The 15026-nt window shown below is 39.9% G+C and overlaps 1 protein-coding gene across 1 annotated transcript in view; it reads right to left on the reverse strand.

Moving 5' to 3' along the window:
* GPR158 (G protein-coupled receptor 158) overlaps positions 1-15026 on the reverse strand; it is a 187893-nt gene that overhangs the window by 170459 nt on the left and 2408 nt on the right. The window contains exon 2 of the mRNA XM_036400776.2: positions 1943-2048. Coding sequence (XP_036256669.1) covers positions 1943-2048 — 106 coding nt within the window. The remainder of the gene's footprint in view (positions 1-1942; positions 2049-15026) is intronic.

A 15026-nucleotide genomic window follows, 5' to 3' on the forward strand; every position in this document is an offset into this window, starting at 1 on the left:
ACTGCCCCTAGGTAGATAAGAGAGAGTACAGGGAATATGATTTCATTGGCATTTATAAGCAAAACTGTATGGAAAATATGGTTGCACAATTATGTAAGTTACCCTTATTGCACACAGTGGGTTCCAATGAAACAAGCATGGAAAGCAGCACATGGGATCTTCTCTTGGGTTCAACTGTGGCAGTTCCTGCTCAGTAGCTGGTACAGGCTAACCAATGCCTGCATTAAGTCAAGGGCTTTGCAGTTTCCCATGCTCTGCACAAGAAGCAAGCAGAGCTCGGACCTGAGCTGGCCAAAGGGATATCCCACACCATGGAACATCCTGCCTGGTGGCATGGATAGAAGCTGGGAAGAGTTGGGCAGGAGGGGTCACTTGCTGCTGGAGGACAGGCATGGGTCAGCAGGTGATATTGTGCATCACTGGTTGTTCTCAGGTTTAATTTTCCTTTTTTCCCCCCATCGTTATAAGTAATAGCATATTTTGTTATCATTATTATTACCATATTGCTTTGTATCCATTATTAAACTGTTCTTATCTCAACCCACCAGCTTTATCTTTTTTCCCCAATTCTCCACCCCACAGCAGTGGGGGCAGGGGAAATGAAGGAATGACTGCATGGGACTTATCTGCCAACTGGGGCTAAGCCACCAGAGACCTAGGACTGGATTCTTTCCCTTTTATTTTTGATTGCAGATATGCAGTTTACAATCCCACCCCTCTGCTGACATATTTTACTCATAAGACATTAGGAGAAGGAGGAGCACTTGCCAAAGTATATTATCACATTTGGGATAACTAGAATTTATTAAAAAAAAAACCATTTACCGATCACATGGGAAACAGTATTTTCTTCTAGGAAGAAACAGGAGCAACTTAAAAAGTATTCCCTTAAATTCAGAAGTCAAAAAGTACTTGACAGAGAAATAAATTTTTTCACTTGCAGAAATATTTAGTCTTAAATTAGTCTTTATCAAAGACTTGATTTTGAATTTCAAGTTTATTTCATGAGAAAAATACCAAAAGAAAAAAAGATGTTTACAAAAATTCTGAGTTCTTCTTGCTCAAAAATGTTAGCAGCTGAATTCATCAAAACCAACTGTTTTTCTAAATTTAGACTTGGCTTTGATAAATTGGCATTTTACAGAAAATTAGGCAAGCATCTCCTGACTTCTGGTAGACAAATGTCAGATTTCCCTACATTTTAGTTGTCCTTTCCAAAAGTACAGAAATGCACAAGGTACCTACTCTCACAGAAAACAAATGGGTGCCTTTGAAATCACCTTTACAAAGGAGAATTAAAAGAAAAATCAAAATGTATTCTGTTTAAAAGTTTCATTGAATACATATGACAGGCCAGGCCGAAGGATCCATGATTTGCTGACAGATGGAACCAGACACAGACCTTCAGAAGAAAGCGGAAGCAGGAAGGAGCTGAGCACAAACATTTTAGTCAGCTCTGTCAAAATGTTGGCATTTCTACTAAGAAGGAATTACAGTATCCAATTCTGCTTGTTATTCTGTATCACTCTATCAAAAGACCATGTATTTCTGAATAATTACCATTAGCATTTCAGCTACTTCTACTAGATTTTGCAAAGTTATCCAAGCAAAAGTGACACTGACATTAAAATCCTATTTTGATTTTGAGCACAAAATAATTGTTTGACTTGCAAAGCAGAACCTCATAAATTATTTCATTGGTAATCTTTTTCCCTATAACTGTTATCTCTTCACAATAACCTTGCTTCTGTTTCAACATCAATAATTCTGAAATGCAGGCAACTCCTGAAACTCATGAATCCCATAACACCTCACACAGAAAGATTCCTTCAGCCCCACAAACCACATTCGATGTCTATAAAATACATAACATTTATCCTACAGAACAGTGCTCAGTGTAAAGATTTGTTACTGAAGTGAGGTCCCTTAGGGACAGACATACCTCAGAATTGTTGAGATGACACCTGTGTGTCCCTGAGAACCATCCCTCGCTCGAGCACTGGTCAATGTCCACCTTCTGCAGATTGATGTCCACTTTGACAACACCTCTGAAAACAGAGAGGAAACAGCCTTGAACACAACTGCAGAAATAGGTTAGGCTTTTTTTGTGATGCTGCAGCCTGAAAAGCAGAACTACCTCTTTCTTCTAAATATAGAATTTGATAAAATATCTAAACCAGAAGAGTTTTGTGCTCCCACAGCATGGTCACAGAAACATTCTTATTTTAGACTTTACTGAGATGTACTATAGACAAGAGCTCAGTAAATCTAACATATTAAGACTAGGGTGGCAGTTAAGAACAAGTTGTATGTCCAAACAATGTAATGCCCTTCACATTTTACTGTGCAGCAAAGACCCAAAATAAATACAGTGAAGAGCTGCACTACTTTTTCTGAAGCTAGCAACCTTCTCAGGCAGTTCTGAGTGCAAGGTACCAGACACTGCACCTCACCCCATATCCAGCAAAAACTACATTCTCCCCTTTGCTCCAGGGAACCCTATTTGCCAAAACAACTGGCAAAAGCCTTTTTTGTACCCTCCCCAGAGACATTCAAGCCTCTTCTCTACAGCTCAACATCCTCCTCCAGCAGGCATCTAAGCACTCTCACTACATCTCTGCCAGCTGGCCCTGCAATAAAACCTGATACAGCATCAGAAAGCTGCACAAGCCACCAATAGATCACTGATGTGTGTGAAGGGAAAAAGTTTCCTACGCATACATGTCCTGAAGGACCACCTAAATTGTGTAAGTCCTATACCAAGAAGTCTCTAGGTTTCATCATCAACAGTTTACCTCAAAAATTCTTTTGAAAGAAAAGCTAACAAGCCAATTTCAAAGCTGACACTCTGTTGTGTAAAAAACTTGAAAATTATCAGAAGAAAAAAGGTAAAAGACTGTAGTTCTATATCTTTTTTTTTAAAAAGCCTTTAAAGATTTACATATTCTTCAGAATTACCTAGGACATTTATAGCATCATTTTGTCAGAGCATGTCATCTATGACTGCTTTGCTTTAGTCCAGACTTGACAAAAATGTCAATATGCAACTTCTAGTTGCTAAATCATTACACAAAATCATTCATAGTGGATGAATGCTCTGTGCTAATTTCTTCCATTCAGAATACCATTCCTTTCAAGTCAATCATTTCAGCCACTTGGGACAGATGTTTTCATTTCTAGAGTCTGGACTCCCACAACTACAAACACCATCATCTCCCTTCTTTCAGGCTGTGATCCAACAAGGGCATGGCCCAGCCTCTATCTCAGAAGCACCTCATTCACCCCAAAGTGTGTTCCCTCTTTTAATTAATGCTCATAACACAATAATAGTAACAAGATAGCTAAAGAGCCATATATTTGAGAGGATATGTACAAGCAAAATTAGAACGTAAGAGGGAGCTTGATCAAAACCAGGAAAATGCTGTTCCCTCATACCTGACCCCAGTACAGCAAGAGTCCACAACAGTTAAATTTGGACATTGATCTTCAGGCATGCTATCCAGTAAATGGAAAAACACAACTATACCCTGTAAGTGGTCAGAAGAATGCATGAGAAAATTACATAAAACAGACAGTAGGAAGTTAGTACAGGAGGAGCACTCAATCCCACTCAGTCTCCTGACTAGAATCTAAACAATCTAATTCTGGGCACATTTAGAAATTGCTTGAAATACTTAAGTGCTGGTTCTAGCAAGTTAAATTTAAAATAGCCCACACCACACTTCTGGAATATTCTGATATATTTCTAGTTTTTGCCTTTGTACACTTGTTTTGAATAGCAGTTTCACCACGGGACTGTTCAAACCATGTTTCTACCCCAAGGAACTGTTTTCTCCATGTTCTAGGTGAGCAAAAACCTGGAGAGGAAAAGCTGCCATACTGCACAGATTATCTCTTTAAAATGCTGATGTCAGTGGATTACAAATTTAACCTGGCAAGAAGGTGCCATAGCAGTAGAGACATATGCCCATAGCAGTAGAGAAAACAGATCACTCATCTGGTCATGTGTAGATCCCACCAAGCATGTTTCCAATATTTTCTGGACCTTTGTGAGCTAACACAGATATTAGCGTGTGGGCTGAGGACAGGACCTGTTCTGCAAATGAATACTCCCCATGGCTGCAGACAGGCACAAAGCAGGCAGCAGGACCAGGACCAACACTACTCCTTGCTCTCCTAATTCATGTTACACACCAGTCACATTGGCAAAGCTATCAAGGATTAGCATCATCCTGACTACTCCAAAGAAATCATTTTATACAGTAGGAAAAGCAGTGATGATTCAGCTTTAAAAGAAATGCAACCCATCCACCTGAAGCACCTGACAGAAGAAGGTTTCATTTCCTTTACATGCAAAGTTTTTCCCTTGAGTACATTTTGTTTTTAGCTAGTAGGAGAGGAAACTCACCTTTCCCTCCTCAAACACTTCTGCAAAGACAAGTACAGATTTCAAATATAGGACAAACTAATCACTGCCTAAAGAGAAGATACCACACAGCAAACTCTTAAAGGTGTTTTCACGAGAAAGCCCTGTAGAAGCAGAATGCCAGTAAAAAAAGGATATAAATATTTTCCAAAGAAAACTTACTTAGAGGTTACTTGTGAGAAAGACAACACACACAAGCCAGAGAAATTAGGGTCATTAAGTACACTGAGAAGGCACATTTGAGTATGGCCTTGTACCAGAAGTGCTGCAATTTGGAGAATTCATGTTATGTTCCAATGGGACAAGCATCAGAAAGCAGGAGAGCATCCTAAAACTCAGAGCCATGTACTGGAAAGAAAGGAATATACTTCTGGACTTCACACAATTGATTAAAGAACTTACGTCCTTTGAAAGCTCTTTAATACAATTACTTTGTTAAAAATAGATGTGAAAATCAGATTCATACAGCAACTATCAAAGCAGGCTCTTAAGTTGGGGGTTTTTATACCTTCAATAATGGAGACTTCACCATCTCTGGGAAATCCAATCTAGTGACTGACCAAACCCACAGTGTCCAAACAAAAGACTTCTGATGTTTAAATGATATTTGTTGTATTTCAATTTGTGCCTCTTGGGCTTTCCATCCTTTCATTGAATAAGGCTGAGAAAGGTCTGTCTCTCTCTTCCTTTACAGTTTTTCACCGGGTACTTACACACAAAATGCCCCTGGAGCCTTTTCTTCTCCAGGCTGAACAGTACCAGCTCACTCGGTCCTTCTTGTACATCAGATGCTCCAACCTTTAACTGTCTGTGTGGCCTTGCACTAGGCTTGCTTCAGTACATCCACATCTCCTGTGCTGAGGAGCCCACAAGTGGACACAGCACTCTTAATGGGGCTCTCCCACCAGGCTGGGCAAAGAGGAAGAATCACTTCCCTCAACCCATTGGCAAAACTTCCTCTCACCAGCCAGGAGGCCGTTGGCTCTCTCTGCCACAAGCACACATTGGTGATTCATGACAAACCGGTGCCCACCAGGGGTGTATCAAAAGTGTCTGACCTCCAGATGGTCACCAGCTATCTACACACAGAAGGCTGCTGAGTTGGTAAAACACAATTTCCCCCCTCAGAAATCCATGCTGACTACCTCCCAATCACATTCCTCCTCTTCATGTGTTCCAGAAGGGGTTTTCACAATTATTTGCTCCATCACCTTCCCAGGGAATGAGGTGAGACTGATCAGCCTGTCGTTCTTGGACTTTCCAACATCTTGTCACAAAGTGCACTTTTCCATTCAGCAGCTTTCATTCCAAAGACCTTGGAAAAGACCTTTAAAGGTCATTGAGTCCCAGCCATTTACCAAACACTGCCAAAGTCACCACCAAACGGTGTCCCTAAGTGCCACATCTTCTAAATACCTCCAGGGATGGTTACTCAACCCTGGCAGCCTGTTCTGATGCGTGACAATCCTTTCAGAGAAGTGAGTTTTCCTAATATCCAATGAAAAACTCCTCTGACACAACTTGAAGACATCTCCTCTTGTCCCTGTCACTTGGGAGAAGAGACCAACCCCTACCTCCCCCCAGCCTCCCTTCAGGCAGTTGTAGAGAGCAGTAAGGTCTGCCCTGAGCCTCCTCTTCTCTGGACTAAACTCCCCCAGCTCCCTCCTCGTAGAACTTGTGCTCCAGACCCTTCACCAGCTCCACTGCCCCTCTGTGGACTTGCTCCAGCCCTTTTAACAGCTTTCCTAAAGTGAGGGGTCCAAAACTGAACAGAGGATTTGAGGTACAGCCTCACCAGTGATGAGCACAGAGGAATGATCACTTCCCTGGTCCTGCTGGCTGCACTAGTGCTGATGCAAGACATTCATGATCACAGTCATGCTCAGACAGAGTCTCCATATTCCTCCCAGGTTATCTGGCCCTCTTCCACCTGCACTTTCAATTTATGCTTCAGTTTTGTCAAGATCACAGTTAAGCCATCCAAGCTCAAAAATATTTTCATAATACTTCTTTCAGAAATATTACAAAATTCTTTCATTTTAAACTAAACACATGTTCCTTTTGCTTCTCTTGTACTAAAGTTTTTCTTACAAGAAGGTTTGTCTTTCACAAAACCCAATCTCCATGAACTCAATGCAAACTTTTTTTACTACACTCTTCTCCCATCTGCAGCTCTTCTGTAGCACAACCTGAACTTTTGACATGGCTAAGTTGTTCTGGTTTTTTCCCTTTTCTCAGAGCTTTGTGAGTTTCTGGGGTGAAAATCTACAGTAAGAAGAAACAGGACAGTGCAGGAGCAGGAAAGCAATCTCTCCTTACAGTTACAAGGATTTCAATTGTTGCCACATCCATGGTGCATATTATTACTCTTTTTTCACTAGACCTCTGCAATACATGTTTCATAGTAGCATCACAGTTCTGAAGTAGTACAGGGTCTGAAACTACCTGAGGATACAGTGCTTTCAAAAGCAAAGTTTCTTGAAGCATATATGTGGCATTTATAAAAGGTGTCATGATGGTACAAGAGTTCTATGAGTTCATTTGAGATCCATTTTAAAACACCATCTCAGACTTGTGCCCCAATGCTATACACAGAGCACACTAATATGTACACGATAGATTTCTGAAATTCATCTGTGATTAATACAGTAGCTGGCACAGCCTGTTTAGCCACCCACATTTCCAGTTATTTTTGATTCAGCATTCAGAAAATGGATCATATGAAAGAACACATCCTCCTAGAATGTATATGGACCAACTCCCTGTGTTATATTTATCGAACTAATTGGGAATAATTGCAGTGTTGCTATCTTGGTGTAAGCAATCAAGACAAATATCAAGGGTGTAAGAGTAGACTCAGCTTGTCAGAGTAACACATTCATCCACACTGGCAATGCTGCCTGGCTGAACACAAGCCACAGCCATAAGTTAATAACAATATTAGTGGTAATTGTGGACCATCTGGCAGGTAAGTATATTCTGTTAATCTCCTTGAAACAATAGATATTTGTTTCCTGGCACAATTTCACAGTCCTTACAAACACAAAAGAGATATCTAAGGATTGCATGTCCATGTTAAACATGCAGTTAAGAAAGAATTAGTTGAATTATATATAAGATAATCACTGAAGAATGATGTCATCAAGGATTTTCTGTCAGGTCAGAGGTTTGATTTAAGAGGCTTTAATGCCTGTCTGTATTTCCAGTACTACTGTTTGTTGGCATGCTGCTTGCCTTGAAATCTGTGCCAGAAATTGATTTAAGCTTATTTTCCCAAACTACTAGCTATCCTGATAGTTTCAGTAGTTATAATATTTCATTGTAACAACACGTTGTAAAACCTATCTACAGAATATTTTCTTTGCCTCTACTGTTACATCATAAAAAAAAAATCAGGGGGAACATGTTCATTTTCTCCCAGTCAGCTTAATACAGAATTGTACAAAATAATAGCCTGCCAACATTTAAATGGTGATAAACAGTATCCTTGTGCTCTAGATCTTCAAAAGCTTTTTTGGCACAGAGGTCATCACAGCTCAGCTAAACACACAGTTTGCCCTCTAAGTTTGTACACTCACTTTTGTGCCCATAAGCATTGTGAGCACTTTTTAGGTATTTAAGGTATAAGGGATGGTTATCACACACTGAAGTGGGCATCATCACCCACATCTAAACAGCTGCTTAGACACTTGCTGTCACATTCATTCAGCCCTCCATGCTGTCCTTCATGAGTCCTCTTTACCAGAAAACAAGGAGATAAGAAAAACAAGTTCTCTACAGCCACCAGAAATCTGCAAATGCCCACTCCTCTAGACAGATACACACTGTATTTTGCATTTTCAGGGCAGATGACTTTTCTGACCACTCTCATTTTGGAGGTTGCCACTTTCAAGAATATTGATCTTCAAATACTGCATACTACCTGACACCTGAGGCTCCTCCCATGTACCATCAACTCAGCACCCAAAAATAACCCTGGTGTCAAATTCACAAATGAATTTCAGCCAAAAATCTTACTGACAAACAGCAGGTTCTGCAGGTTCAGCTTGCCTTGGAAAGTTCAGATTTAGGATTCTGCATCACTTGGACATTGTTAAAGTTGTTACCGTGCACAACCAGCCAGACTCATAAAAGGCTACTGGGACATGAGACACGATTTTGGCCTGGTCACAGAGTCACCACCAACTCCTTACTAATAGGACAGACACTTCCCTAGTTCCTCAGCCATAGCATGACTGCTGCTTTTCAACACACATTTTCATAGGAGAACCAGCTTCCAGTTAAAATAAACTGAACAGTAAGGTACAGCAGTGCGGGCACATAAATCAGGATTTACCTGCAAAGAAAGTCTCTCTTTTGAGAGACAGTAAATTGAAATAGTATTACAAGGGCAGAATACTTAAAGATGAATTCTATGGTCTGAAGAATTATCTCAAATTAAATCTGCCTTCATATTTATGGCATGCAGTGCTGCCTCCCTGGGGATATCCTTGCAGTTTAGTCAGAGTTTCTTAGATACTCTGAGGAGTGGGGATGGTTTGGGCTTGTTTGTTGTTTTTTTTCCACTTGAGGATGCTCAAGTTGTTGCTAGCATCTTAACTCTGTCACAAAGCATCACCTTGTATAGGAATGCCAGGTGTCAGTGATGGTAAAGTACCACTTACATTAGATTATATCTATGAAATTAGGTCTTGGAGCCAAGTTCAGGTTGCTTTTCTTCTAATGTTTCCATTACCATCCATGGGGTCAAACAGGCAGGTGGAAAGAAAGAGTCCCAAGGAACAGAGCACAACAGAAGAAAACATATTAGGAACACAAAGACCTTTTGAAATAGAAGAATCCTACAAAGGATGGGTGGTTGCAGCCTAACCATACTAAATCCTGTGACCCTGAAAATTTATTTAAAGGTAACAAGGTCATTTTAAAACTCGAAAGTAAGTGGAAGCCAACCTCAAAAAAAAAAAAAAAAGAAAGAAATTGAAAGGCATAAACCTGGTCAAGGAGGAACATACAAACTGCAAGAATGTAAGACAAAACCAAGATATCAAGATATTTTTAGAAACCAAATGTTAAAAGGATAGGCTCTACTAAAAACATTTCAAATACCTCAGAAAGTGGAAGGCTGAAGTAGAATCTCCAACACAACACACAAACAAGATACAAAAATTGCTCAGAGCAGAGACAGCTTTTGACAAAAATGAATCATTTTCATCCGTATTGGAAGAAACAACAAAACAAAAATCAGCTTTTACATGCAGGGAAGTTAACAAGTTGGACTTCACAAATGAGTGGCCATGACAAAGTCTGCAAGTGATAAAAATGCTTCATATAACCCACAACTAAACCTGGCTGAGGCAGAAAAGATGCAATGGAACACTTTGGAAAGTATTCATTCAAGAATCTGGGATCTCCCAATGAATTTAGATTCACGAAGTGAGTTTAAAACTAGAAAACTATGGAACCCAGAATAGATGGTTATAATGGAATATATAAATATATTATAGAATACAATGCTAAACTACATTGCAAAAGACAAAAATGTGTTAAAACATGGATAAGAATCATGAAGGACAGTTTAACATATACTTACTATCCAGTCATTCAGATGAAGTCTGAAGAAAACAATTTCTTTTTGTTGCTTATCACTGGTAAATTGGACATAACCAGGACAGAAGAACTTGACATTTTTCTTTCAGTACCTGCCAGAAGCTGCTTTTGGAGCAAGGGCCATGGAAACCTTTTATTTGACCTAACACAGCAATACATTTTTTCTCACATTTAGGAACATTTCTATCTCAGCCCACACTCACAAATAGAATAGATGACAGTTCTGGAGCTGAATCCCAGATAGCAAGGACTGCCACACGTCCATCCCCTTCAAAAGAGCTTTGATAACATGCTGTGCTGGAAGTCTGGCCCAAGGGCGATGGGGGTGGAAAACACAGGAGTTGGAAACAGAAGTGTGACCCAAAAACCCAAAAATTGTTTTTATTGCAACCTAGCATGCACTATGTAATTGTGGACATGAATGCAGTATGTGTTTCAATCCTCTCACGGCCATATTTAACTTCTTTCTTCAAAGACCCTCTTCTATTTCTCCAATACTGAAGGAAGCTGAATCATTGTTCTGAAAGAGAAATCCATATTTATTGTTCCCTTCCTATATTTCATCAACATCCAGTTTTCTATCCCTCTCCATGACCTCATATGAAAAATGCTAGCAGGGACATAATTGATTGCCTAGAAAATACTTAAAATATCCTGAGGGTTTCCACAAACAGACAGAATAATAAGAGACTTCTTTGTTTTAACTTCTTTTCAGGAACACAAATCCAAGACTTTCAGAAATTCTAGAAAATAAATTATTCCTTTTCATTTTTGAAACCTGTTCTAAATCTACCTACACCTTCAATCAAGGGCCAAGACATGTTATAAAAATGTCAACCTCATAATTTAAAAATATTTTCTGCATTATACAACTAACATCATATCACAATGGCACAAAAAATTTAAAAGTCTCAAACAATTAAAATAAATTTTCTCTTAGCTCGGTACTTAGACTAAAGAGAGATTGGGGGAAACTAAAAAAGAGGGTAAAGGAAGAAATTAAACCATGTCTCAAAGAAAAAAAATTACCCAATTTTAATTTTTTTTTCATGTCTACATTTGTTTGGGTTTTTTTACCAAGCAATTTAATAGCTGTGAAATATTTAGCAGAATAATAAATCATATAATACAAATAATCCCTAAGGAATTACTTATTTCTCATAAATACTTCTACCTCCCTGTTTTAATCTGCCTTTAGTAATGTTTCTTTAACTAAGAGTCCCATCATAGTCTAATGCTGGAGTGGTCCAAGTAATTGTTAATGGTACAGTAGAAATCACTACATTACACTGCCTTTAGGGGAGCAACAGCTCAATTTAACTGTGTAGTAAAAATTATCTTTGCATCAAGGGATATCTTTCCAATAACTGAGAGAAGTAGCAAACCTCTGAGAGGCAGAAAATATTAAGATATAGCACAATCTGGCCAGACTTCAGAATGAAGTTACCTGTAAATGATCCAGAACAAGACCCCATTCAAAATAAAATAAAATTAAAACACAAAACCCAAAACAATCAAAACCAAAAAAAAAAAAAAAACAAGAAAAAAAAAAAAGAAAAACCAGCCACCTTCAACTTACTCAGCTTGCTGACTGAGTACCTTTCTGCCAAAACAGACATTATTCCATTGGATTCTCCCTAAAAACCTTTAAAAAAGATAGTAAATGCTGTGCTGGATTTGGCAAAAAACCTGCTGGAATATGGTGGGAGGGGGAAAAAAGTCAGTGCTTCATATCCTGAAGACAATCTGATCTCCACAATGAGAAATCACCCAAGACCAATGACCAGTTCCCAAAATGTAGATGTATTTCAACACAATGTTAAAGAAAATGAGAACAGCACACAAGGGAACATTTTGAACTGCAAAAGCAGCAATTCATTCATCAGAGTTTGGGGATAATTGATGTCATTGCACAAGCCTGAAACAGTGCACATGAATCTGACTAACCATGCTCAGGAAATATCGGAACAGGACCTGAGAAGAGGGACCATGGCAACAGAGAGCTTATGACAGAGACTAAAGAAAGCCAGTTTGTGTAGTCTAGTAAATAAAGGTGGTGAAGGGGCCACTGACTATAAATAAGTCAGGGCAGTAAACACCAGCCAAGGGTGCTAAGTCAGATGGAAGACAGTTCTGGACCAGAACAAATGAAGAGAACTAACTGCGAGTGAATAAATTTAGATCAGAAATCAGGAGAAGTTATCCAACCCTTAGGTCCAGCATGCCAGTGAACTGAAGAGTCAAGAGGGAAACCCATCCACTTAAGGATGGAGATTTGTCAACTGATGACATTAAGTGGGCTTGTGACAGCAGAAGACTGACTCAGTGACCCAGGAGGACTTTTTTTAACTTGTGTGTTCCTATTAGCTGACTATTTGTCATCTTTCTTCTAGATGAAGACATGACCTTTCCCACTTGTCTCCTGGCCTGCTAAAGCAACAAAGACCTCTAATTTCTTTCTCCAGGCACCAAAAAAATATTTTTAGAAAAGGAATTGTATTTACAACATGCAACTTCTCACACTTTTCCACTTTCTTAGTAGGGCTGCAAGGAGGACAGTTGGGTCATCACACGCCATAAAATATGGTTCATTCTGACCATGTGATAGGCAGCAGCAGAGGAGGGGCACAGAAGACCTGGGACAGACGCCTCTGTGCTCTACCCCCTGCAGCACTACAGTAGCTGAGTGATTAGGCACATTAGGTTGGGAATTTCAGCTGCAAATGGCATCAGTTTAGACAGGAGGGATGGGTAACATCAAGTGATTACTTTGAGTCTCTGTGGATCCTGATTTCTGAACAAAAGCCTGCACTGCACCTTATAAGCAGGTAGCAGTAATGTTCTCTCCATGCACTTTGGGTGGAAAGACCAGAAAATGGAGACAACACAATATGAGCAAGCACTGCTAAGAAGCTGCGGAGAGCCAGCACTGCTAGTTTGGCATGGTACTAGGCTAATGTGGCCCTGAACAGCTTCTGGTACATTTATCAGTACAATCAATTTGCCTTTAGCTTCTCCACTTCATCTCAGTTTTATCTACAGTGTTGGTCATGGCAAGACAACCACATTCTCTCCTTGGCCTTCAGTTGGGGCAGCCAGCTGGGCAGCAATCTTTTGGGAAGGGGAAAGGTGAAATTGAAGACAGATGAGCTGTTTGCAGGAGCCCCCTGGCCTGTAACACTCCCATCCTCAGGCCAAAAGCACTGTAACTCTTCACAATGTTAAGAAAGCTTTGCTGCTTTGTGCTGCACTTCGGGAGCCTCACTGACAACAGCACTGCAGCAGCAGCACGCACTGAACACAGCCAGTAGTAGTTACCAGTATTGCCTTCATTATTCAGTACCAGTATTGCCTTCGTTATTCAGTACCAGTATTGCCCACATTAACCTCTTCCCATTGCCATGCCACATGAACAAACCCTTCTGTTACTGCCACAGAAGAGATACCAACAAGGAGCAATAGGCTTTTCCTTCTGTAATGTGAAAGAGCTCTCTTTCATGGATATAGCATGCTCCTGGAATGTATCTCACCCTAATGTACCATGCCTTAAACCTAATGTGAGCAAAGAAAGTACAAAAACTGCTGGAATAATATTAAAGAGGCATACACTAAATTACCATTAATGATATCACATCAGACTACTAAATGGGAGGAGCATGGTAACTGATTCATTAAAATGTTTCTAACAGATGGTTCAAAGATAAATTTTTGGGAGAACCAACATAGCTGCCCCAAGACATGGAGGTTAATGAACACCGTTTTCTCACATGGGCCTTAAATAAGAATTTAAAGGCAAAATATTGTGTCACTCAAAGACTGACAGTGAGAGGAAGTAAAGCTTTCTTCAAAAGGCATCTTATAGTAATTCACACAATTAATTTTCCAGTAACCACACTAGATGTTACATTTTTCTACTATGTGCTCATGCTTTAAGCCATCTTTTCTCTTAAAAATTCACATTGAGGCTGTGTACCTATTAAGTAATGAAAACACTGTGTAAATATTGAGACAAACTACAAGTCTTGGAAGCGTATTTTGTATATACCATTTGCTGCGTAGCTGAGAAGTTACTTTCTCAATATCCCAAGTCATAACCTTATATTAAGGCCCATCTTTCATCTAGCATACCTCAAATCAGAAACACAGGAACTATCCTTCAGCCTTGCCAGAATGTGTATGTATTTATACTTTTACTTCTTCTACCTGCTTCTTTAACAGTTTGGCAAAAAACATAACCTATTTTTTAGAAATGCTTACAAACTCATCTCTGTTGATACAACAAATCTTTGTTAGTTTTGTCCAAACTGCTCAGGGTAACAGCAATACAACAATTTGAACTTGCACAGCATACTCCATCTCATGATCTTGTAAATATGAAGTGGTTCTCCAAGCTTAGATGAGCTCAGTGAATGCCCCTTGAAGTGTGAGACTATAACAAGGGCAGTGACCCCCACGGGGCAAGCAGAGGCTGGGAAGATGAGGCAGGGAAGGAAGGCAGTGCTCTGTACTGCATCCAGGAGGACATCTACTGGTTGCCATGGCTGGCCAGGGTTATGCCAAAACAGACCTGGTGTGTTCTGCACACCAAAGCTACCACAGCAGAAGCCTACACCACCGAGATGCTTCCTGCCATCACAGAATCTTGGCACAGAGATGGGACTGGAGCTTTTGACTCTTCCTTAAAACATGGGTTTATTTCCTCTTCAGTTAGGTCAAGATTGAAGCTTCTTTGAGTTAAACTTTATACCAAAATTTATATTCTCAGAGAGCTGATTTGTGGCTGCCACCATACCTCCAGCCCAGTGGTTCTGCCCAACTCTTTCTCCAACAAGAGAATATCAGCCTACATTAACTTTCATCCACATCCCAAAGTTCATCAAACATTGAACATTGCATTTCAATGATCTCTGACGAGCTTCCTTACTTCACTGGACTCCCAAGGGTCCAGAAGAGCTCTACAGTAGACCTATTCCTGGGTTTTGTTCTCAAGAGG

The sequence above is a fragment of the Molothrus ater genome, chromosome 1 (genome assembly GCF_012460135.2).
Source record: "Molothrus ater isolate BHLD 08-10-18 breed brown headed cowbird chromosome 1, BPBGC_Mater_1.1, whole genome shotgun sequence".
Taxonomy (NCBI): Eukaryota; Metazoa; Chordata; class Aves; order Passeriformes; family Icteridae; genus Molothrus; species Molothrus ater.